Source organism: Rissa tridactyla, chromosome Z (assembly GCF_028500815.1).
Source record: "Rissa tridactyla isolate bRisTri1 chromosome Z, bRisTri1.patW.cur.20221130, whole genome shotgun sequence".
Classification (NCBI taxonomy): domain Eukaryota; kingdom Metazoa; phylum Chordata; class Aves; order Charadriiformes; family Laridae; genus Rissa; species Rissa tridactyla.
This window is the reverse complement of record NC_071497.1, coordinates 11,812,180-11,834,403: the sequence shown is the minus strand read 5'-3', so window position 1 is coordinate 11,834,403 and position 22,224 is coordinate 11,812,180. Positions and strand designations below refer to the sequence as shown.

The window sequence follows — 22,224 nt, the reverse complement described above, 5'->3', positions numbered from 1 at the left end:
TTTTCTTAAAAGGTTTTACATTCTAAGTACAGTAAGTCATTAAAGAAGGGGTGGAGTAAGTCTGGCATATGGGAAGCAATGCTGCTAAAAATACTACACCACTAATTAATTTATTAGATTCCTGAACATAAGCACTACTGCCTAGGTAGCAGATACACATACTGATTGAAAAAGTAGGAACAGGACACTAAACATCTGTCAGTTTTTGTACTATATTAACCCAGCTCAGTGCTTTAGACAATTTTCAAATGAATGCCTGTTATTTTATAGAATTGCAGTGTTTATTAATGATGTGAACTACCCCGTCACATCTGAAAAGATTAAAAACCAAAAAACCCTAAGCAATTTATTTCACATTAAAAAATTAACATACATGTTAATTATTTAATCAGGCAGGTTATTTCAAGACACATGACAACATCAATAGGGACAATGTAGTTCTTCACCATCTATATATTCTCACATAAGGTGTTTAGCAATATTATTAACAAGTTACTAAATCATTATCTAATCCAAAAGTATATTAAAAACTTAAAATAAATATCAAGACATCCTTTCACAGTTGAAAACATGAAAATCTTGAGCTCTCAATGAAATATTTAGGCATTGTTGTGATCATTTCAGCCAAATGCAATACCAAAAGGGTCATAACGTGAACTATATCCTCAGGCTTGCTCTTATAATTGAAACATTGACAATAACACACCTGACTTCTTCCTTTCAGCATCAAGAGGTTGGTTACCTTGCCAAAAGGGAGGCCTAATGAAATGACTTCTTCTTCAGTAACGCCGTTTGGAATTTGATGAACATGAAGGACACGTGAAGGGGAATGTGGTGATCCGTCTCTTTTACACGTCTTCTTTTTATCCTCGTTATCTAAAATATTTTAGGAAGGGGGATGTACAAGGAAACAAGATAAACATTACACAGCAGAGACACCAAAAACTAAGGGAGATAAGTCAATGGCAGTTCTGAGACAGCAGTTTATCTACAGCTCTTTGAATCCTAAGAAAGGACAGTTGATATATAACCAAAGGACAGTTTAAGAAGATCCCTTCAGCTGTCCAAATCTCCCCTGCAAGAGGAGTATGTGGTGTGTTTGTTTTGCTTTGGGTATGCTTGTTTATTTTCTTACCTTTTTTTTTTTTTAAAAAAAAGCTCTTACACACAGAGAGGCCAATAACTTCTTCCCAAATGCCCGTGTAATGTATTTACAAAGTCTTAATTACACAGAAGAGGGGCGATTAGTAATTGGGAGGTAATACATTCTTTTTTTTTTTATTACTAACTTAACTTCCTGCATGGTATGTTTGTTAATTAGATTCAGTTGCTACCTCAAATATTTTTTTATTTATTTTATTAAAGAAAGCCTGGTGTCCTACATGATTGTAAATTTTAAAAGGTCTTTGAAAAGGACAGACAACAGCAAGGCATTAAATCTGTACAGATTATATATCCTAAAGTCCTCCACTTTGACAAACTGCCTTTTTTTTTTTTTAATATATGCCTATTTGGATCCTGTAACAGGTAAGTGACCAATGGTTACATTTCAAGGAGACAACTCTGAGTCCTTGAGAGCACTTTTAAGCAGAACACCACATCTGGAACAGGCATATTGTTCTAGAAGCTATCGCAATGGAGTAATAACTTAAAGTAGTAAAAATGAAATTCATTAGCCAAACTACAGATGCTATCGAGAGATTTTCCTAAAGCAAACTCATGAGACTTGATGAAAAAATATCCTAAACTGAGAGGAAAGACAGCATATTTAATGGAAATTGTATTGAAGTTGTCCTGGTTCCGGTGGGGATAGGGTTAACTTTTCCTGGTATTCCATGCCATGTGAGCCACGCCCACCCTGAGCTGCCGGGGGAGGGGGCAGGAAGTTGCTGCTTAAAAGCGGGCTGGGGCGGCCCGGGTCCGGCCGGCGAGCGGCGGGGGAGCAGCGGTTCCGTAATCGTGTTTGTATATTCCCCTATCCGTGGTGTTGTTGTTGTTTGCCTGTTCCCTTTGCTGTTCTGTTAAACTGCCTTTGTCTCAACCCAAGAGTCTTGCCTTTTCTTACGATTCTTCCTGTATTAGGAAGGCGCGAGCGAGCAGCACGTGGTTCTTTGTTGCCGTTTGAGGCTAAACCACGACAGAAGTCTAGCTGCATACCATTTAAATTAAAGGAAGAAACAACATCCTTTTTTTCCTTATGTGCCACAAACAGCTTCACTCCAACAAGTGAGATAGCCTTAACACCTCACATGTTACATTTAGCCTTCCACAGAAAACTACACAAGATTAGTAAAAAATAGCTGTATGATCTTCATAAGTAATTTCAGATTTTGCTGTAGGTTTTGAGTACAGTCTAAGGCTGAGATGCCGTTCACACGAGTCATCCATTATAAGGATCTTTACAGAGTTGTGGGGTTTCTTTAGGTGGAAGCCTGGAAAACTCCAATTTAGAAGATCTAAGTCCCAACCATGGCACACTCATAAGCCAAGTTATCTTAATTCCCCCACCTGCAAAACAGAAAAGTCTGTTATGCATTGATTTTTCCATCAAGAAATTTTAAACGGCATTATGTGCTCTGTGACCATTCTGAAAAATGTGAATATGTGACACGCTTTAAGACAAACAGAAATATATTAAACGCACATCAGTACCAAGCCACAACAGGATACAATACTATTAAAGCCTAACAACCCATCCTATTTTGTTAAATCTACTTTTCAGATTCAAAACGGACAAGATGTCCTTGACTTTACTACGTCAAGGCTGCTTGACTAAAGAAAGTAAGAAATGAAACCTAACAGGAATTTTGCCTTTAGTTTAAGATGAGAGACTCTCACAGAAGCAATACCTTCTGGGTTCTGACTCATTATCAGAGGTGACAAGATGGAGCTAAGTGGCAAGCATGGCATTTTCTCTCTGCATCTTCACTGAGTGTTACAGGAATTTGCAGGTCACACATTCAGCCAAAAAGGACAATGCTTACCAGAACAGTTTCAGCTTGTTTTCCATACCTACCCACGGAACCCATAACCAGTATGTTAGCTTTAGTTGATCTAATGTCTGATTAGATCAGATGACTTCTGAACAGCAAGCAACACCTGACCTAAAAATGCTATTACAGTGCTTCTGTTCCTGTTGCAATTAGCTGAAGTTCCACAAAACTTAATATAAGTCACTAAATCAGCAATAAACGCTAACACTCATTCCATACCAAGTATAAAGCCTTCAGCATTTTTTAAATCATGCTTCATTCTCCAGCTATTGTTTGATACTAATTTTGATGCAGAGTGATAACAATGTGGTTTTTCTGGCATCTAAATTTCAAAACTGATGCAATGATTCCTTAACGGATGCCCAAGGCAATCACATCTTCCAAATTTTACACCCATTGGGTGAAAGCAAAAAATTCTTTCAGACAAAGGTAAGAGAAGTCTATGAATAAATTGAAGTTTGGGGCCTGGTGGTACAAAATACGAGTTCATTACAATCATGATTCATGACTGGTACAAATATACTTTCCAAGTGACCAGCCTCAGATCAAGAAACTCAAAACGTGTTTTAGATATGTGACCCACTAGATGAAAAAACTGCTGCAGGTGAAGCAGTTGTATTAGGTAAAGCGCATCATCTCAATAGAGATTATACAAAATGCAAAATGAGGCATAGAGTGATCAATGAGAATTAGAGGGTTTTTTGGGTTTATTAGGGGACAAACACATTTATCTTTTTTTAAAGTTTAATATGATTTAGACACCCTGGACATCACTATGAGGATCAGTGGTTGCACTGGCAATTAACAAAAGCCACTTCAATTCAATACAAATTTGTATTCCTTGCCAGATGGTTTATTCTCACAAAAATACCATCTACACAGGCCTGAAATATATTTCAGCTATCAAATTACTGAGTTATAAGGTAATGCTGTTTCAAGCCAAGCAGAAGTCCCTAGACATCACACTGAATCAACTAGCAGAAGTATGAGCAATTTGACATGTGCAAGTCAAAGAAATCAAACCGAAAAATCTTTGAGTTAGTTCTTCAGACTATTCCTTCTTCATATTGGAAATATAGCAAGCAAGTCTTACTTAGATGCATATCATCTGCTATGTCTCTTGCCCCATTATAAAATCAACTATTTGAAAACCACTGCTGACAGGCAACTGTCTATTTCACAAGTTACTTAATTTATGTTACTTAAAGTTAAGTTATGTACCCATGGGACGTTAATATGTCAAGCCCACCTAAGCTGGAAGTACCTTTAAAGGAAGCACTCCCAGCTTTGTCTCACTTTCAACTTTTTGTCTGATCTAAAACTACAGGTAACCAAATACATTTTCTGCATGTTTCTCAACACATGGAGTAGGACAGAGCATAAATTTCTTTGGATGATAGTTTAACAGAAGAAACACATGGTGGTGGCTTCACACTGACCCATCACATTGCTTAAATAGACCCGGTTTCCTTACCCTGCATATATCTATCCAATTTCCTACCATCTCCCAAAAAAAACCACTCTGGTGAAGAACAATCTGTGCAGATACGTAGTAAACCAGATCAAGAAAACATCTGTCCAAGAAAAAAAAAATTATCATTTTTCCTACTTCTTCCCTTGCAATAACACTACCATTCATCTCAACCCATGGAAAGATTGTCTGCGGATAAGAACTGGCAGGAAAATATCTGAAAACAAGTCACGGGACTGTCTGTGCTGCTGGTCAAGAAGTCCTGGAAGTAGAGTGGAAAGCAGGAATAAGAACACCCAAGAGAATCAGCTTAACTATCACAAATCCACACAATATGCCCTATATTCCACCAAGCTGAGACTGGTACAGGAGTCTAGTTGGAGGTCAGTAACAAGTGGTGGGTGTTCCCCAGGGGTCAGTACTGGGTCCAGTCCTCTTCAATATATTCATCAATGACCTGGATGAGGGGACAGAGTGTGCCCTCAGCAAGTTTGCTGATGACACCAAGCTGGGTGGGGTGGCTGACACACCGGAAGGCTGTGCCACCACACAAAGAGACCTGGACAGGCTGGAGAATTGGGCAGAGAGAAACCTTATGAAATTCAATATGGGCAAGTGTGGGGTGCTGCACCTGAGGAGTAATAACCCCATGCACCAGGACAGGTTGGGGGCTGACCTGCTGGAGAGCAGCTCCTGTGGAAAGAGACTTGGGAGTCATGGTGGACAACGGGATGACCATGAGCCAGCAATGTGCCCTCGTGGCCAAGAAGGCCAATGGCATCCTGGGGTGCATCAAGAAGAGTGTGGCCAGCAGGTCAAGGGAGGTCATCCTCCCCCTCTACTCTGCCTTGGTGAGGCCACATCTGGAGTACTGTGTCCAGTTCTGGGCTCCCCGGTTCAAAGGGGACAGGGAACTGCTGGAGAGGGTGCAGCAAAGGGCTACCAAGATGATTCGGGGACTGGAACACCTCTCTTAGGAAGAAAGGCTGAGGGATTTGGGTCTCTTCAATCTGGAAAAAAGACAGCTGAGGGGTGGATCTTATAAACATTTATAAATACTTAAAGGGTGGGTGTCAGGAGGATGGGGCCAGGCTCTTTTCAGTGGTGCCCGGGGACAGGACAAGAGGTAATGGGCACAAACTTGAGCATAGGAAGTTCCATCTAAGCATGAGGAGGAACTTCTTTCCTTTGAGGGTGGCAGAGCCCTGGCACAGGCTGCCCAGAGAGGTGGTGGAGTCTCTGTCTCTGGAGACATTCAAACCCGCCTGGATGCGTTCCCATGCAACCTGCTCTGGGTGACCCTGCTCTGGCAGGGAGATTGGACTACACGATCTCCAGATGTCACTTCCAACCCCTATCGTTCTGTCATTCTGTGATATTCATCCTCTGTCTCTGTAATCCTGACAGATGTGAAATACTTCAAAACAAATTCCTTTCAAATGCACAACTACAGGAAAATTGAGTAGGCACTTGAGATTCCGTACAGAAGGCCACTCGCTTGGTCATGGTTATAGAAAAGAGATATTTTTTGCCCATTTCAACCAGTCAGTTTTGGAGGTCCTCAATACTATCATTGAATTGGATAGACTCGAGTGGCTCTACCGTTGGAGTCAGATTACGGTTTAGGCTTAGTAAGGCTAATGGTGACAATAAAGAACTAAAAAATACCTTTACAGAGAAAAAACACACTGTTGAAGAAGAACTGTGATAAAAATCTTTTTTTTACGTATACCTGTAACTGGAGTAGTATCACTCATGGTAAAAGGTCTGTTACTGACACCAGAAGACGGTTGTCAGGTCCACGCTAAAAAATAAAAGACAAGATTACTAGTAAAATCTGTTAGAGAGAAAGAGCTTGATATAAAAGCACAACAGCTCCTGTAATTTTTTCTTCCCAAGAACAGCCCCTTTTTATACACATTATCTACTATTGCCGTGAACTTATTTTTCAGGAAAAAAATTGCCAACCACGCCACTTTTCATTCTGTCTCTGCTTTAAGGATACTGATGATCTGAGGCTCCAATTACTAACAGAGAAGAGTCTAAGCACTACAGGTTGTTATAAAAAAAAAAAAAAAAAATCAGTCTCTAGCTGCCACTTTGTACGACTGCTCTAATATGCCAGCCAAGCATCAGCTTGAAAATGACAACAAGGAACAAGGTACCACAACACCTCTGAAAGACAGTTAAGGTTCCTGAAACTTTCACCACACTCTTCCATAAAGCATTTTCATGAAAAAGTTGAGACTAAGCGAGTGGTTCTACAAGATGGAATAAGCTGATCTAAACAGCTCCTCACCACTGTCATTGCCCTTGCCCCACTATTCCCACCTGCTCGTGGTCATCGGCTGTTTATCTTGCACCAGCACTGCTGCCCAAGAGATTTTCCATGAGAGAACTCAATCCTCCAAACTGCCAGCACTCCATGCTGAGTTAGGTAAGTTATGGTTAGTTTATCAGCTGAAAGAGGGGTTGAAAAGTGCCAGGATCCAGTCTGAAGAAAGGGGTAGGAATACATGAAGAGGAGACAGGACTAAGAAAGCACCCCTTTGGCAGCAGCACGCCATCATATTGGCTTATATCCTTTAAGCTGTCTGTGCTTAAATGGGCAGTTTTGTTCTTTTCATGCTTGCAATTAACCATGTGTTCCTGCTGCTTCCCCAGTGTTGGGATGGTCATTGGCAACAGAAGGATTTTTTCAGCAAAATTTAGCTGCTTGTGAAACAGCACAGGTGTTAGTGTGGGATGGAAGAAAACATGACTGTGCTCATTCCTTTCTGGCAGGAGTACAGACATTACTGTTAGCCATGACACTACATCTTAACAGTATGTTTAAATGCAACATTTAATTGTGGTAAACACTACGAGAAATTATTTTTACATTAAAAAAATAAAAAAATATAGAAAACATTCTAAAGAAATTCGAATTCTAATTCTTTTTAATTGCCACCAATTCTACTCTATGTCCGAGGTCATATCTTATTAATACAAGAATTACCAATTGTATCTCACATGCTTTAATAACCACTCCCCTCCATTCAAAAAGTCAGAGAAACTACAAGCTATAGTGACAAACTGATAACTTTAAAGCATTTGAAACTAAGGAGACATCTTAAAGGTGCAAGGAGGCAAAGAAGAATCCAGTTCTTACACGTTTTCAGGTCATCAATAATGGCAAACATCCACAACAGCAATTTCTGCATCCATAGCTACCTGTCAAAGCAGGTCACCATCTCCCTTCCCACAGCTTAATAGATGCTCTAAAAATATAAAACACACCCATTATATGAAAGTTCTGAAGTACAATTCTAATGCTAAACCAACTCCCTCTCTTTGGGATGCAACACATGTGAGGCACAGATCTCCAGACTTTGACTAAAAATCAAGTTATAAGCATCAAACTCAAAACAACAAGTCGTCTAATTTTATACATAGAGAGGGGGGAAAAAAATGTAGCTCTGGCAATTAAAGCCCTGAAGTCAGGTTTTAAGCACTTTCAACATTTTCTGTGTAGTGAGTTTCATTATTGCCACTTAATACTCATGTTTACCCCTCACAATAGTAGCAGAAACCAGAAACCCAGATACTTGTTATTGAAAGAACTCAAGTTATATTTAACTGAACAATTTTTCTACTATTAACAGTAACTCACCATCTACATTAAAAGAAAAAGTGAAAATGTAAGAGTGACCTGAACATTCTTTCTCCACTTTCCACATATGCTAAGAATTTTATTCTTCCCTTCTCCCTAAAATAAAAACGCAGCTACACATATGCCAGATATAAATACCATGAGTTTTCATTAAGCAGCAAGGTTAGGAAGAAGGCAGGAGTCGTTTTGTCTGCTGGACTCACCACAAGCCTTTGTCTAGGAATATGCAAGGGCCCAGTAACAAAAAGTACTTCTTAAATTGAGAGCTACTCAATCATTATCTGAATTAAGTACGAATATTTTTTTGTATAACTATAATACTGTGTGTTTTCTCTCTATTCTAGAGACAGTTTGCGTATGTCTTCACCATACAATTTGGCTACTTGTTAAAATATTTTCCTAAGAAGGCTCAACTTCCAATGTGCCTATACTCTTTCCATGCTTCACCTACTTTTTATGCATTTATATGTCACTTCAGGCAAAGCTTGTGAGTAATCCCAGAACTGGACTGGTCTCTATCAAAAGAAGCAATCAAAAATCAAGACCAAATTGTTGTTGAAAAGAGATCTCCTAATGCTAACTCAGTTTGGTTCATGTACATTCAACAGATTTGAAGGTTGCTCTGTTTAAATAAGAAGTATTTAAGAATTAAAGTATTTGGTCACTTTCTTAGCATTCTAGTTCCTATGTAAACTGAAAATATGAGAATGCACATATTATGTCAGTCCAAAAAAACCTAACACTTCTAACAGGTGATGCCCAGGTAGAACTAAGAAGAAAAAGTATGTGATAATATTTTCTCAAAATATTCTTCCAGAACCACAGAAACATACATGCACACAAACACAAGTTAACTGAAGGAGAAAAAGCCACATGATACACATCTGAAAGCAAGAATAAATATTAGAGATATGAACAACATGTTAAACACTTAAGTAAATGTGTTAATATAGTGTATCATTCACAGTAATGACTTATACCACACAACGAAAATTAACACCTAAGTCAAGGAAGAAATATAAATGACATTTGTCTTTAAAACAATTTATCTGTGGACAGGAAAAAAAAAATGATGATTTAAACTAGACATTTTAAAACATCCATTTTGAATGTCAATCACACTTTCCCTTTAGGAGGAGACTAATACAAATAATCAAATAACATGTGCTTAGAGCAGAATTCACTGCAGAATTCACAGACTTCTAGACTGCCTTCACAAACCTTACGGAAGTTAGTCTATGGAAAAAGCTTATATTAATGTATGAGCCAAGCTCCAAGTAACAGACTTTTATAATTCTGGGACATGCATTCCTTAGGCATTCCTTATTAGTTTTGACCTTGTGAAACAGATTGCAGGACTAGAAGATGCAGGAATACACACAAGGTCAAAAAATGTTTACAGACAAGGTTTTGTCTACTCACACAATACATGCATATTTATCTCATTATTTTCATAAAATGTAATTTCAAGCCTGCAATAATTTTAAGTGATCATTTTAACAAATGCGAAGTTGTTTTTCACTGTATGATATGTAGGAAAACCACACCTCTTGCCTCCCCAGAATACCAACACAATCTTCAAAATATTTACCAAGAACAGAATTTTAAAGAGGCAGATGGTATCACATGGGCTCAGAGCAAACTGGTAATGGAGCTTCACAAAACATTTCATAAAACACAGATTTCAGAGTTCTATGGTATCACGGTTTAGGTCAGGACAGACTAAATGCATTAATTAGCGTGCAATAACTGTTTTAATTACTCCCTCTGTGAAAGAGTGGTTATTAATGCAAAGAACACTACAAAGTGTGGCGTTCTACAGAACATTACAGAAAAGTGCTTTTCGCTACGTCCCCCTTTCTTGCTGAAAGGAGCACTGTGTACCAGAAGGTCAGACTTATGGGCCTGCAACATCACCCTAATTACTTCTGGGATGTCTGCTCAGTAGGCCAAGGCACATTCCACCACTACTCAACACCTCAGGAGCACACATTCATCTGGCAGTAAGTAGTAGGAAGTTACTCACATCTTAATTTAACACCTTCTGCAACAGCTTCCAGATCTTTATACACAAGACTGTAACAGCCATGGTTAAGATTACAAGCGCTCCCAGCCACATGACAGTGGGGAGAGCAAGGAGGTAGAATAAAGCATTAGCATTTGGACTCCAACCAGAGAATATACCTTAACCATACAGGTTGTTCTCCCCTCCCCAACAGGTTGCATTTATATAATAAAACAAGTGTATTCCGTGCACTTCAGTATTTCCGTTTTAAGAATAATTTATTAGTAAACGTGACTTTGGAGAATTTAATAATTTGCACAAGACTCCAGGAAGGACAGATATATTACCAAAAGCCTTTTCCATACTTCTTATTTACACAACACTTTGCACACTAATTTAATTTGGCTTTCAATAAAACTGAATAGATTCATTTGAAAAGAATTAATCTGAAGGTTTAGTAACTTTTATCTTGCATGTTCCTGTTGTTTCCTTTCCAGTGTACTAACATAGCCTATTCATACCTAAAGCAACTAAAACATCACTTCTTTAAAAGTTATTTTCTGAAATGTATTGCAGTGCATTCCTGTTTAGAGAGAACACCACCTTTATTATTGCAGTAAACCCAAAATGTTTCTGGTTTGTACACTAGGAAAACTCTTAAATGAGCATCACCAATATCAAAGACATTTGCCTGCCCCTAAACATACTACAGGCTGTGAACAAGCATAGTAAAATGTAAGGTCCAACTATTGCTTGACTAAGTTTGCACTACTAAATGTGAGAGTGAGCAAGAGAAGTGAAAATTGCAAATTACACGATTTCCACATTGAAGTTTACACTCTAATGAGGACATGGTATAGAACCGGATTACAATCTACTGTATCACAGGAGTTCACAGTGGAAGTTGGCATGAGCCAAATGTAGGTATCAGTCTAACAGTTTGCTTTTCACTTAAGCCGAACAATAACCTGACACTTCACAGACTTTTATGACTACATTTCTCTTATTACTAAAGATAAAAAAAAAATCAGTAATGTTAAGTCTACATCTGGATGCACAGACATGTTTATACTTCCAGCTGTGACATTTAAGACTGACTGCTTCAGAATTTAAAATAAGAGACACCATTACCCAGTGTATCAAATCTGCAGTTTGATGCAGAAAATCCAAAACAGACCTCATGACCAGACTCCACAGGTGAGAACACTGTAATATTACATACTTTGTATTTATGCTAGATACAGGGCAAGAACCTAAGGAAATAATATTTTCTTCTTGAAATTGTGTGCATCCCATCAATTGCAATTTGAAGATGCCAGAAAGTAAATAATTAGTTTATGAAAGAAATTACAGGCTACTTATATCAATCACGCCTTTCTAAAGATTCACTAGCACAGAGGCTTCTCTCCTCTTCTAGGTTCTTTCCTCTAACATGATGTCTAGACTGCTCAACTAAATTGGGTCACTGGAAGAGGTTGCAGTGGAGCAAGGAGAGCAAAGTAGTAAAATAAACTACCATCAACAAAAGCAACCTTCAGTATATGATTATCAAGAGCTGTAAAATTGGTGTGACAAGTTAAGTTTTTAAATGAACATAAAACATGCATTTTCATTCTTAAAGTATGAAATACCTCCACTTAGTATAAAGCAAAAGAACCACCATGGATTCACAGGAAGCTACCGAAAAGATTTGTGCCTCAACTGATCAATCATTCAACTTAAAAGCATAAAACTGCTTTTTCCAACTTACAAATTTTCAGAGCCTTACAAGTTGTCTCAAAAAAAAAAAATGCCCACTCTCAACCATGACACTCTAAAGAAACATGTTTTGGATTGTCTGCCTTTTGAGTATTTAAATTTCAGCTTCGCATTTGAAGCTTTTCTCTACAACAATGAAAGCTAGGAGTTTTTTTTTTATTTTTTAAAAGGAAGATACATGTTCTCAAACAATCACATAACTCTAGGACTAAAAGCTCTAAGAACTGCACACTTGAAGTCAAGTGGTTGGAAAGCAGTAAAAGCCTGCATCACATAAACTAAGTATTACTTGAATAAGCTCTTGTCCTAATAGGTGAAACATTTGCATCAAGATCAACAATAGAGTATAATACTTCTGTTGACAAGCTGAATTTTCAATTACTGCTTAATATTTTCTAGGAGAGACTTGTTGTATGCAATAAAAACATGGTCACACCTACAATACCCACAGTTCTTGTCCTTTTTGTCTCATCTATGGTTTTTTCCTCCCCGCTTCCTTAGCAGTGTTCCTTATCAGTTTTTCACTGCATGACACTTTCTCATGCAAATGGTCTGTCTCTGTTCCTCAGCCCAACTCTGCTTCACCTGCTGGAGCAATTAGTAGTAAACTAGCCACTGTAAGAATCATCCTTTAGATTAAAGCTCAGTATTAATATATTAATTATATAAATGAGTCATAATCTCAGACTGTCTGGAGACACAGGAGACAGCCCAGCATTAACATACCCCTATTTTTGTTTACATTCTCCCCTGTATCCAGAATGCCTATATCTTTTGTTTAAATGAATGCTCCATCTTTTCAGTATATATGGACAAACTCTTCCTTCTCCTAATATCACCAGTCACACAAAATGAACTTTTCCCTTCAGTTTTACTTCACAATAATACATCCTCTAATGGTCTTCATTTCTTCCAACTCTGAAGAGAACACACAAGTTAGTTGGCGAAATAATAATTTTCTGTGATCAAAGCATACTGTGAAGTGATTTAACAGTAATACTAAAATCATTTTACTGTTAAGCACGACTTCTTTATTTTTAACCCTGCCCTTCTGCTCACAAACATACAACCAACTATGGGAGAAACATGATTCTGAGAAGAAAAACCTATGAAGCAAATACAAGTCCTGAATTTTATTAATATTTAAATCCATTCATCCTGTTAATATTGTCTGTGTTTTATAAAACACTGGTAGCTAAATGAATTACCACCTTTGGGCAGTCTTTGCGAGTTTTAAATTAGACTCCTTTGTTTAAACATCAAGAAGTTAACACTCAGTGATCTAGAACACAGTTTTAATCTGTGTTTGAATTGCATGTTTTGAGAACTCCAAGACCTGGCTTTTTTCTTGTCATGTTATGAGTCTCTCTCCCTATCGTTTAAGGTACACACTGAAACAGCAACTAGTACCATGATAAAGACCTCCTCCAAGAGAGCACTGTTCACACACACTAGGCTACGCTTGTCACAAGCATCCACTAAAAATGTCAATTTTGTACAAAAAACAGATTAACCCTACGGATCAAAAATAAAATTCACAAAAATAAGAAATGACCAATGAATCATAATCTTGTTCCTTGATGATTCTACATCAAAGATGGTATGCATGTTATTACTGTCCAGTCCTCAGCCCTACAGAGAGCAACCGTGACACAGCAAAAACAAGCAACAGAGAGCAGAGACAACAGGGGACCACAGCATATACTGTATGGTCTTTGCATTTACATGTTAGTCCCATTAGTGTATATACATATAAATATACACACATACACGGAGACTTATTTTACACGATGATAAGACCAAAATTGCCATCAGCAGTGCTATTAGCAAGCCAATTTCCATACAGAAAGTATGTTATGGGATCCTGCAGAAAAGACTTAGCAATGAAAAGTTATTTTTAAGTTACTTTTACACTTTTAAAGCACTTAATTTTACTTCCATACCTTTTTTTTCTATTTCAGAAAACAAAGGCATTGTACATACATAAACTCTATTTCAATAAATTGAAAATAGTGTGTTAGTGGATAAAGCAGGGTTGTAGAGAATAAAAGGAAATCATATATAAACATGGTCATCTTCAGTGACAAACTTATGTAACACTTCCAAACTCATGAAAATTAAGACAACGCAGTTTCTGAAGGAAGAAATAGCTGCTTTTAATCTGTAAAAAACATAAAACTAAAACTGCATAGAATTATACACACTAATTTATTTTGTTTTTCAGGAAGTGATACCTATACACATTGACCATTCCTTTAAATACTACTTTAGCTCATGCATTAAGTTGACCTGTAAGACTGGACCATATATGTAGCTTTGCCACCCATACCTTCACTTACACTTTGGTACCCCATCCCTGTAAATACTTGGTTGTCTGGAGGAAAATGACCAAGGGGAAAAAAATAATTTATAGATTAAAAAATGCAAACAACTCAAAGAGACTGTGGATGTCTGAAGTTTGTACTCATCTGAAACTGACCAGTTTTATAAGGAGAGCAAGCTTTTCTATACATCTACCAAGTTTTATTATACAGAAAGTTTGCTAGCACTGACAGAAACCAAATGAAAAATGAACAGATCACCTATGTTTGAGAAGTTTCCTCCACAGAAACTAAGTTCTGCAGTACAGCTTCCACCACACCCACGGACTTATACTGTGCACTGAATAACTTTGCAAAAAAGTTATTATTCATTTCAAACTGCCTGTGTTTTGGGAAAGGACAGGTAACTGAAACAAGGGGGAGGGAACAGATGTGAAGCTAGAGTAATTTTCCTGGTAACACAAGATTAGAACAAATAGGTTGTCTATATACATAAAGCAAGAAAGATAAATTAGAGACTAGAAAATAGAAACAGGTGAACTAACAAAGGAAAAAAGAGTAAGAAAAAGAATGCATTATAGTCGGTAGTAAAATGAGAAAATGAACAACCAAGAACCCACAGAAATGGAACTGGAAAGCAAATCCTAATCAAGCCCAGCAAAGCTAGATAGGAAAAGAAGGCCTAACAAAACCAAGAGGGATTATATGTAATTTACAAATTAAGGCAAGTCACCTGGCAATATTACAAGTCAGTAAAATACTCAGATGCTATACTCATTTAATTTGCAGTGGTCTCTGGGTCACTGTGGCAACATGCATTTGATACTGACTGCTGAACAGTATTGTAAGTGTTTCTAGCCCTAGAAAATGATACAGTTAAAAGACTGAAGGCATATAGAAACATAGAATCATTTAGGTTGGAAAACACCTTTAAGATATGGGAGTCTGTATCTCATGAAGGGTTATAGAGTAGTTTCCACACTCAAATGCAGCCCTTGAAGTATGTCGTCACCCTGGAAAAGTCCAAAAACTTGCTTTGAATCCTCCCTTTAAAAAAGTCTATGGCCTTTTCCAAAATGTTGCAGTCTAGGAATTATCTAGTAAGCAAGAATCAAAAGGTGGAGCGATACTCCTAAACAAATCTCTGCAAGGTGTAATAGAACGGATCTGCAGTGACATAACAAATTGAAGTTATTTCATTTCCTTCTCATGTGCCATTGCACATGTAGCTACCATGCCACCTAAAGACAAGAAGGGTTACCAGTCCATGATTTCTCCACGAAGTCTGATCGCAAACCAGAAGACATGGTAAGATTTTATTTCTGCCTATACCTGAACTGGTTTTGGACCATCATTATTCCCACAATTAATGCAACCGACCACCCAAGAGATAGTAATGTTTTGTTTAAATGCTAATATCCTAGTAGGGAGTACTGACCCCACCACACACCTGTGCGAAGTATGCACACTTGCACAGAATGTAAGTATGCAAACATTATTTTGATTCCTTTGCTTCTGGTATTCACTATTGAGAAAGAATGATCTATCTGCTCCTTGACTTTAAATGCCACTGTAACACACCATGTCTTTTAACAAATAAGAATGGCAGCAAGTTAAATTACTTGTAGTACAGTGCTGTTAAGAAAGTTAATTGCAAAGATGATGCATAGATTATTGAATCATATGACCATTCACTCTATTGGCTTTCACAGGAAATTTAGGGTACGGTTTCCTGGTCAGTTTAAGCTGATCTAAGGCTGCAGTGAGCCAAGGCAGTTGTGTCATTCCCCACCCTTGTGTCTTCATGGCTCCCCCTGAAGTGACTAACAACTGCAAGGCAGCATGGCACCAGAATAACTTAATATGCAGTTCACACATGACAATTACTACACCACAAGTGAGGTGCAGAAACGTGCTGCTAATGATGGTGCTGCACTTATGGCAACAGTCCTTAGTTTGAACAACTTTAGCTAACAGGAAAACAGCAAGAGCAGGGAAGAGTGGTACCAACAGGAACAGTCAAAGTACTTTTTCCTTTTTACCTACCCACTCTGCAACACAGAGTCAAAAACGCTGCTTCGTACTCCAATGTAAAAGTCTCATCCACAGACCTGAAAAGATAGGTTCTATTATCACATGCTGTAATGAAAAAGAAAAAAAAAAGTCTCTCATGAAGACTATGCAGCACAAAATGAAATTAAAAGTACAAAAGATATACGATGGTCAAGAGCAGAAAAACCAAAAGGAAGAGTGCAATTCCATGCAACGGTTAATGAATGCAGAAGAAAAAAATTAAGAACTGTACCTTGAAACAGCGGCTGTAGGCATACTTTTATTACATAACTAACTCTCATCCTCACGTTTTGACACAGTATTATGTTTAATCAGGATATCCTTTAAAAGAAAGTCAGCCTGAACATACTTGTGCTTATCACTTAATACCTCCAGAGGTGCTTCAGCTAGCGCAGGATTAGTTCAGCAGAAAACTTGATAAATTCTCCCTGGTAGGACCCAGCATATTTAACTGCTTATCTCCCCCCACAGGGTACCTAAGCAGATAAATTTTCTTGACTATAGACCAAATCAAATAAATAGTACTTTAACCACTGGTAAGGAAACTATAAGATTGATTTATATTTTGCTATTTTCATGTTTCTGATTGTGACAGATGATTCCCATTTCTGATTATATCAGGTATTAATAGTAAACAAGTTTGTTCAGTGAACAGCAAGCTCATAAAGAGGAATACCTTCATTCATACTAAGCTTACATTAGATATTTTTCACAAGTACATAATTTAAAGTGGGTTAGAAACAGGTATTTATGAAGGAACTACAGGAAAAAGTGAGCTATGTAATTCTACTCTATGCAGAATATAAATCCAAAAAAGTCAGAAACATAAGGATAATAACATGCAAGTGGTTGATGCCTCTTTAAGAGCTTGAACATCATCTGCCAGAATTCAAAAGCCTTGCTAAACCTGAAGATTTAATCTGGTACTGGACTAGCTGAATTTAACTTGCAAATACAGATTCAGTTGCTATGTTTACTGTTGCTCCTGATTTTTTCCTCTTACTAACCCACAAGGAAGCCACTAACCTCAGTTGAAGGAAAATATACATCTATATACATACCTGGACTGCCTTCAATAGTCAACAAAAAAACCCTATAAATTCAAGGAATTAGTAATGGTATGAACTAATCAGTCTAACTTGAATCAAATTTTCCTTCAAATGCAATAATCTTAAATATTAAAAGCCAATTTCTTTGCCACAAACCAGGGAAATTTTTACAGCTTTCTAGAGAATCTTTCTGCTCCAAATACTTACCCTCATAAATACAAATTTTGGATCTAAATTAGCCGCAGTATTCCATAGAAATAAATGAACCCCTGTATTTAATTTCCATATTAGTGACAGTGAAGTGTAGTTTTACTTCTTTTCCTCTTCCTATTCTGAAGAGCATTTAACAACAACAAAGTTACAAGCCAGTTTATGAAAAGTTTTAACTTATTTTACTTTAAATTCATTACGCTAGGGCAGTTTTAACCAATCACAGTATTAATAGCCTGCATTTTCAACTAACAGTTTGGAGATCCTCCAATTGAGTCCAATTCTCAGAAGGTACTTAGCATCCTCTAACAAAAAAAAGAACACCTCCAAACCACCCCCCAAAAAACAGGTCTTCCTGAAGAGTCACATTCAGCATCTAACAACTCAGAGCATACTCAAACTTGCAGTTATCATCAACCACCTGTACCATTACTGAAACACCTAAAAAGCTCTACTTAGGAAAATTTCATTAAAAACAGTCAATTTATTCACCTTTAATGTACCCTCAGTCTTTGCCTTACTCTCTGACAAGCAAGTTTCTTAGGAAGATTCTACTTTGTGATGTTAGATTTGTACAGTTTAAGAACTACAAAAATTTTCCTTATACTATTTCTACTCAAAACAGACTTGTCAACCTTAAGTCATTTTTAATATTAGCATTTCAGGGCAGTACATCAACCAATGCATGCGCCTTTTTCCCTCCTCTCTCAATTAAAATGACAAAACCTTTATGAAAATTAAAAAAACGCTTTACAAAACAAACTCATTAGACTAGTTTAAAGAGAATAGGGAGACCATAGGAACCATACACTCAGCTTAGACAGCAATTCCACAAGCTCATAAGCACATTTAACAGATTAAAAAAGAGCAGACTCTCACTCCAGTGAGAACTTTCTTAATTTTCTTTTGAAATTTTCCAAAAAGTGGTTTCAAAGCAAATGTGAGAAAATGCTGATCATAGCAAAATTAGTCACTACATTTTTGATTGAGGTTCTCCAAAAAGATACTTCCTAATATTGTTTGTTTGATTAATTAGCACTTATATAAGAGTGTTCTCATCAACCTCCATCCCTGTCAAGGCTTCCACTGCAACAGCGTTAAAAGATGTCAGGAAAGTTTGGGCTGCACTGCTTTGAGTCAGCAAAAAGAACAAGAAGAAAAAAAAGTCTTCCTAACTTCTGGTTCAGAATTCCTCAATTTGAAGAACAGCTAAGATTTTACAGGTCACCAAGGTATAGGAAGCACTCTAAGTTAATAATATCTATGTCTTTGCATGAATTTAGAAGCACTGTCTTTAGCGATTGTTTCCATTTTCATGTGTGCATACTGTTATGATGAAAAAAATAAAAGAAACAGTAAAGTACTTTACTGACCTTAGGCATTCATTCAACTGTCCACAGTTCCTGGGACAGTTGAATTTCCCACCATGGTCAAACTTCCCAGGCTTTGGATTTTGAAATACTGATAGGCTAAAGAAAAAATACCAGCAATCACATGCACTTAAAAAGTAGTAAGCGAAGTTGGCAGTATGCATAATGAACTTAACTTTATTACTTAGCTTCAAGTTAAGAAACTTTATCAAGACTTGTGACAGAAGTCAGTTTTCCTCACGCTACCCCAGCGATGGGAGCACAGTGCTTCAGACTAGACAGTAATAATTTTATCTTCTGAGGAGCCCATACTGTATAAACTGACTGTGTACTGTATGAACTTTATCACTGTAACGACTTACTGCCGTACTTAAGGCCTTCGGTGTGGTCTATAAAAATGCATTTAGGACTACACGAATGATCATTCAGATTATTGATTAACGTTGCGGAATAGATGTCAATCAGTTCATTTTCACATATGCACTTCTACCGGGCACCAGCGACACGGCAGACAGCAGCACCCCTACAGTTGGGTTGGTTTTTTTTCCCCTGCTGCAGAAAACCAGCCGCCAGACTTGAGGTACAAAACTTAAGTTACCACATGAAACTGCCACCTTCAAAAACCTGCCGCGACGCTCACTTACCGTTAAGGAAGCAGGGCTCTTAAACACGTTTAAAAAAAAGTGGTAACTCTATGATGGGATTAAAGACCGTCCAACAAGTATCATCCCAGCAGCGGGCGGCAGCTTGGTCCGGAGCCCCCCGGACGTACCGGGGGGAAGGAGGGAGGCCCCGGCCCCGCCGCCGGTACGGGAGGGAGGGCAGCCCCGCCGCCGGTACGGGAGGGAGGAAGGGAGAGAGGGCAGCCCCGGTCCCGCCGCCGGTACGGGAGGGAGGAAGGGAGAGAGGGAAGGAGGGCAGCCCCGGTCCCGCCGCCGGTACGGGAGGGAGGGAGGGAAGGAGAGCAGCCCCGGTCCCGCCGCCGGTACGGGAGGGAGGGAGGGAGGGAAGGAGAGCAGCCCCGGTCCCGCCGCCGGTACGGGAGGGAGGAAGGGAGAGAGGGCAGCCCCGGTCCCGCCGCCGGTACGGGAGGGAGGGAGGGAGGGAAGGAGAGCAGCCCCGGTCCCGCCGCCGGTACGGGAGGGAGGGAGGGAGGGCAGCCCCGGTCCCGCCGCCGGTACGGGAGGGAGGGAGGGAGGGCAGCCCCGGTCCCGCCGCCGGTACGGGAGGGAGGGAGGGAGGGAGGGAGGGCAGCCCCGGTCCCGCCGCCGGTACGGGAGGGAGGGAGGGCAGCCCCGGTCCCGCCGCCGGTACGGGAGGGAGGGAGGGAGGGAGGGAAGGAGAGCAGCCCCGGTCCCGCCGCCGGTACGGGAGGGAGGGAGGGAGGGAAGGAGAGCAGCCCCGGTCCCGCCGCCGGTACGGGAGGGAGGGAGGGAGGGAAGGAGAGCAGCCCCGCTCCCGCCGCCGGTACGGGAGGGAGGGAGGGAAGGAGGGCAGCCCCGGTCCCGCCGCCGGTACGGGAGGGAGGGAGGGAAGGAGGGCAGCCCCGGTCCCGCCGCATCCCCGCCCGCATCCCCGCGCCCACCTCAGCGCCGGACGGCCGCCTCCCGCCACCCCGGCCCCGCTGGGAAAAGAAGGAAAGAGAAAGCAAAACGAAGAGAAACCCGCACTCCCCGATTACCACAAAGTTCCCCGCGAAAGCTATCGGTCCCACAGGTCCAGGCCGGCGGCGGCTACTGATTTCCTCCTTGCACAAGTACCTGGCGGAGCAGCCGGCGGCACTATCCCCACCCCGAGCCCGGCCCCTCTCTGGCACCCACCTTTCCCCTCGCTCCGCTGCCTTCGCCGGGGACGGGGGGTACCTCCCCCGGCACCCCTCTCCCCACCCCCGGCACGGCAGCCCGCTGCTCCTAGAAAGAAGGAGCCGGGACGGGCCGGCCCACCCCCACACCCCACCCCGGCAGGCCGCGCCCCGTCCCGCCCCAGGCGGCACCAGGTGAAGCCCTCAGGGAAACACCGACTGCCCCTCGGTGCGGCCTCGGCCCCGGCTCCGGTACTAACCCATCCATGGCCCGGCCGGAGTCGCGGCCGGGGCCGGGGTCGTGGGTGGCAGTGCGGAGCGCGGGTGACAGGGAGAGGCCACGGGCGGGGCCGCCGCCCCCGGCCCCCCCCCCCGGGCCACCGCCCTCCGCCGCGAGCCCTGGCGCAGGCGCACTGAGGCGCGGCGCCCCGGTGGAGGGAGCCGGCCAGGGCGCAGGCGCGGTGCGGCGGCGGAGCCTCGGGGGGTGGCATGTCCCCGCCGTCCCCCGGGGGGCGCAGTGCTCTCCTGCCCCGCGCTGGGTCTGGGGGAGCTCGGGGAGAGGGGGAGACAGGCCCTTCGGTGGCGGGGAAGAGGATTCTGGGTGGGCCGGCTGGTAGCCCGTGACTTGTGTGGCAGGCAGTCTCAGAGCTGGCCTCAGAGACAGCACAGTCTCACAGTTCTCTTTCCACAGGTCTCATCCCACAGAGGTGCTCTCCAGCAGGTCAGCCCCCAACCTGTCCTGGTGCATGGGGTTATTCCTCCCCAGGTGCAGCACCCTACACTTGCCCTTATTGAATTCCATAAGGTTTATCTCTGCCCAACTCTCCAGCCTGTCCTGATCTCACTGAATGGCAGCACAGCCTTCTGCTGTGTCAGCCACCCCTCCCAGCTTTGTGTCATCTGCAAACTTGCTGAGGGTGCACTGTGTCCCCTCATCCAGGTCATTGATGAATATATTGAGGAGGACTGGGCCCAGTACTGACCCCTGGGGAACAACACTTGTCACTGACCACCAACTAGACTCTGTGCCCCTAATCACAACCCTCTGAGCTCTGTCTTTCAACCAGTTTTCTATCCACCCCACTGTCCATTCATCCAACCCACACTTCCTAAGCTTCCCTGTGAGGATGCTGTGGGAGACCATGTCAAACACCTTGCTGAAGTCAAGGTAGACAACATCCACCAGCATCCCCTCATCTATCCATCCAGTCATGCCATCATAGAAGGCTAGCAGATTAGTCAGACATGATTTCCCCTTGGTGAATCCATGTTGAGTACTTCTGATAGCTTTCTTTTCCTCCACATGCCTTGAGATGATGTCCAGAACGAGCTGTTCCACCATCTTTCCAGGGAAGGAGGTGAGGCTGACCGGCCTGTAGTTCCCCGGTCCCTCCTTCTTGCCCTTTTTGAAGACTGGAGTGACATTGGCTTTCCTCCAGTCCTCAGGCACCTCAGCTGTTCTCCAGGACCTTTCAAAGATGACAGAGAGCGGCCCAGCAATGACTTCCGCCAGCTCCCTCA

The 22,224-nt window shown here is 41.1% G+C and overlaps 1 protein-coding gene across 10 annotated transcripts in view; it reads right to left on the bottom strand.

Moving 5' to 3' along the window:
• PTBP3 (polypyrimidine tract binding protein 3) overlaps positions 1 to 21,090 on the bottom strand; it is a 47,156-nt gene extending 26,066 nt beyond the window's left edge. Inside the window, exons 1-5 of one of the 10 annotated variants that reach the window (XM_054186693.1) lie at positions 18,906 to 19,011; positions 17,530 to 17,654; positions 16,247 to 16,311; positions 6,197 to 6,268; positions 707 to 876 (exon numbers count right to left, since the gene is read on the bottom strand). In XM_054186693.1, coding sequence (XP_054042668.1) covers positions 707 to 876; positions 6,197 to 6,221 — 195 coding nt within the window. In that variant the 5' untranslated portion in view covers positions 6,222 to 6,268; positions 16,247 to 16,311; positions 17,530 to 17,654; positions 18,906 to 19,011. Of the gene's footprint in view, positions 1 to 706; positions 877 to 6,196; positions 6,269 to 16,246; positions 16,312 to 17,529; positions 18,823 to 18,905; positions 19,722 to 20,583; positions 20,648 to 20,722; positions 20,763 to 20,963 lie in introns of those variants that run through there. The other 9 variants (XM_054186692.1, XM_054186695.1, XM_054186694.1 and 6 more) reach the window with 9 other exon arrangements.
• Positions 21,091 to 22,224: the final 1,134 nt, after the last annotated feature.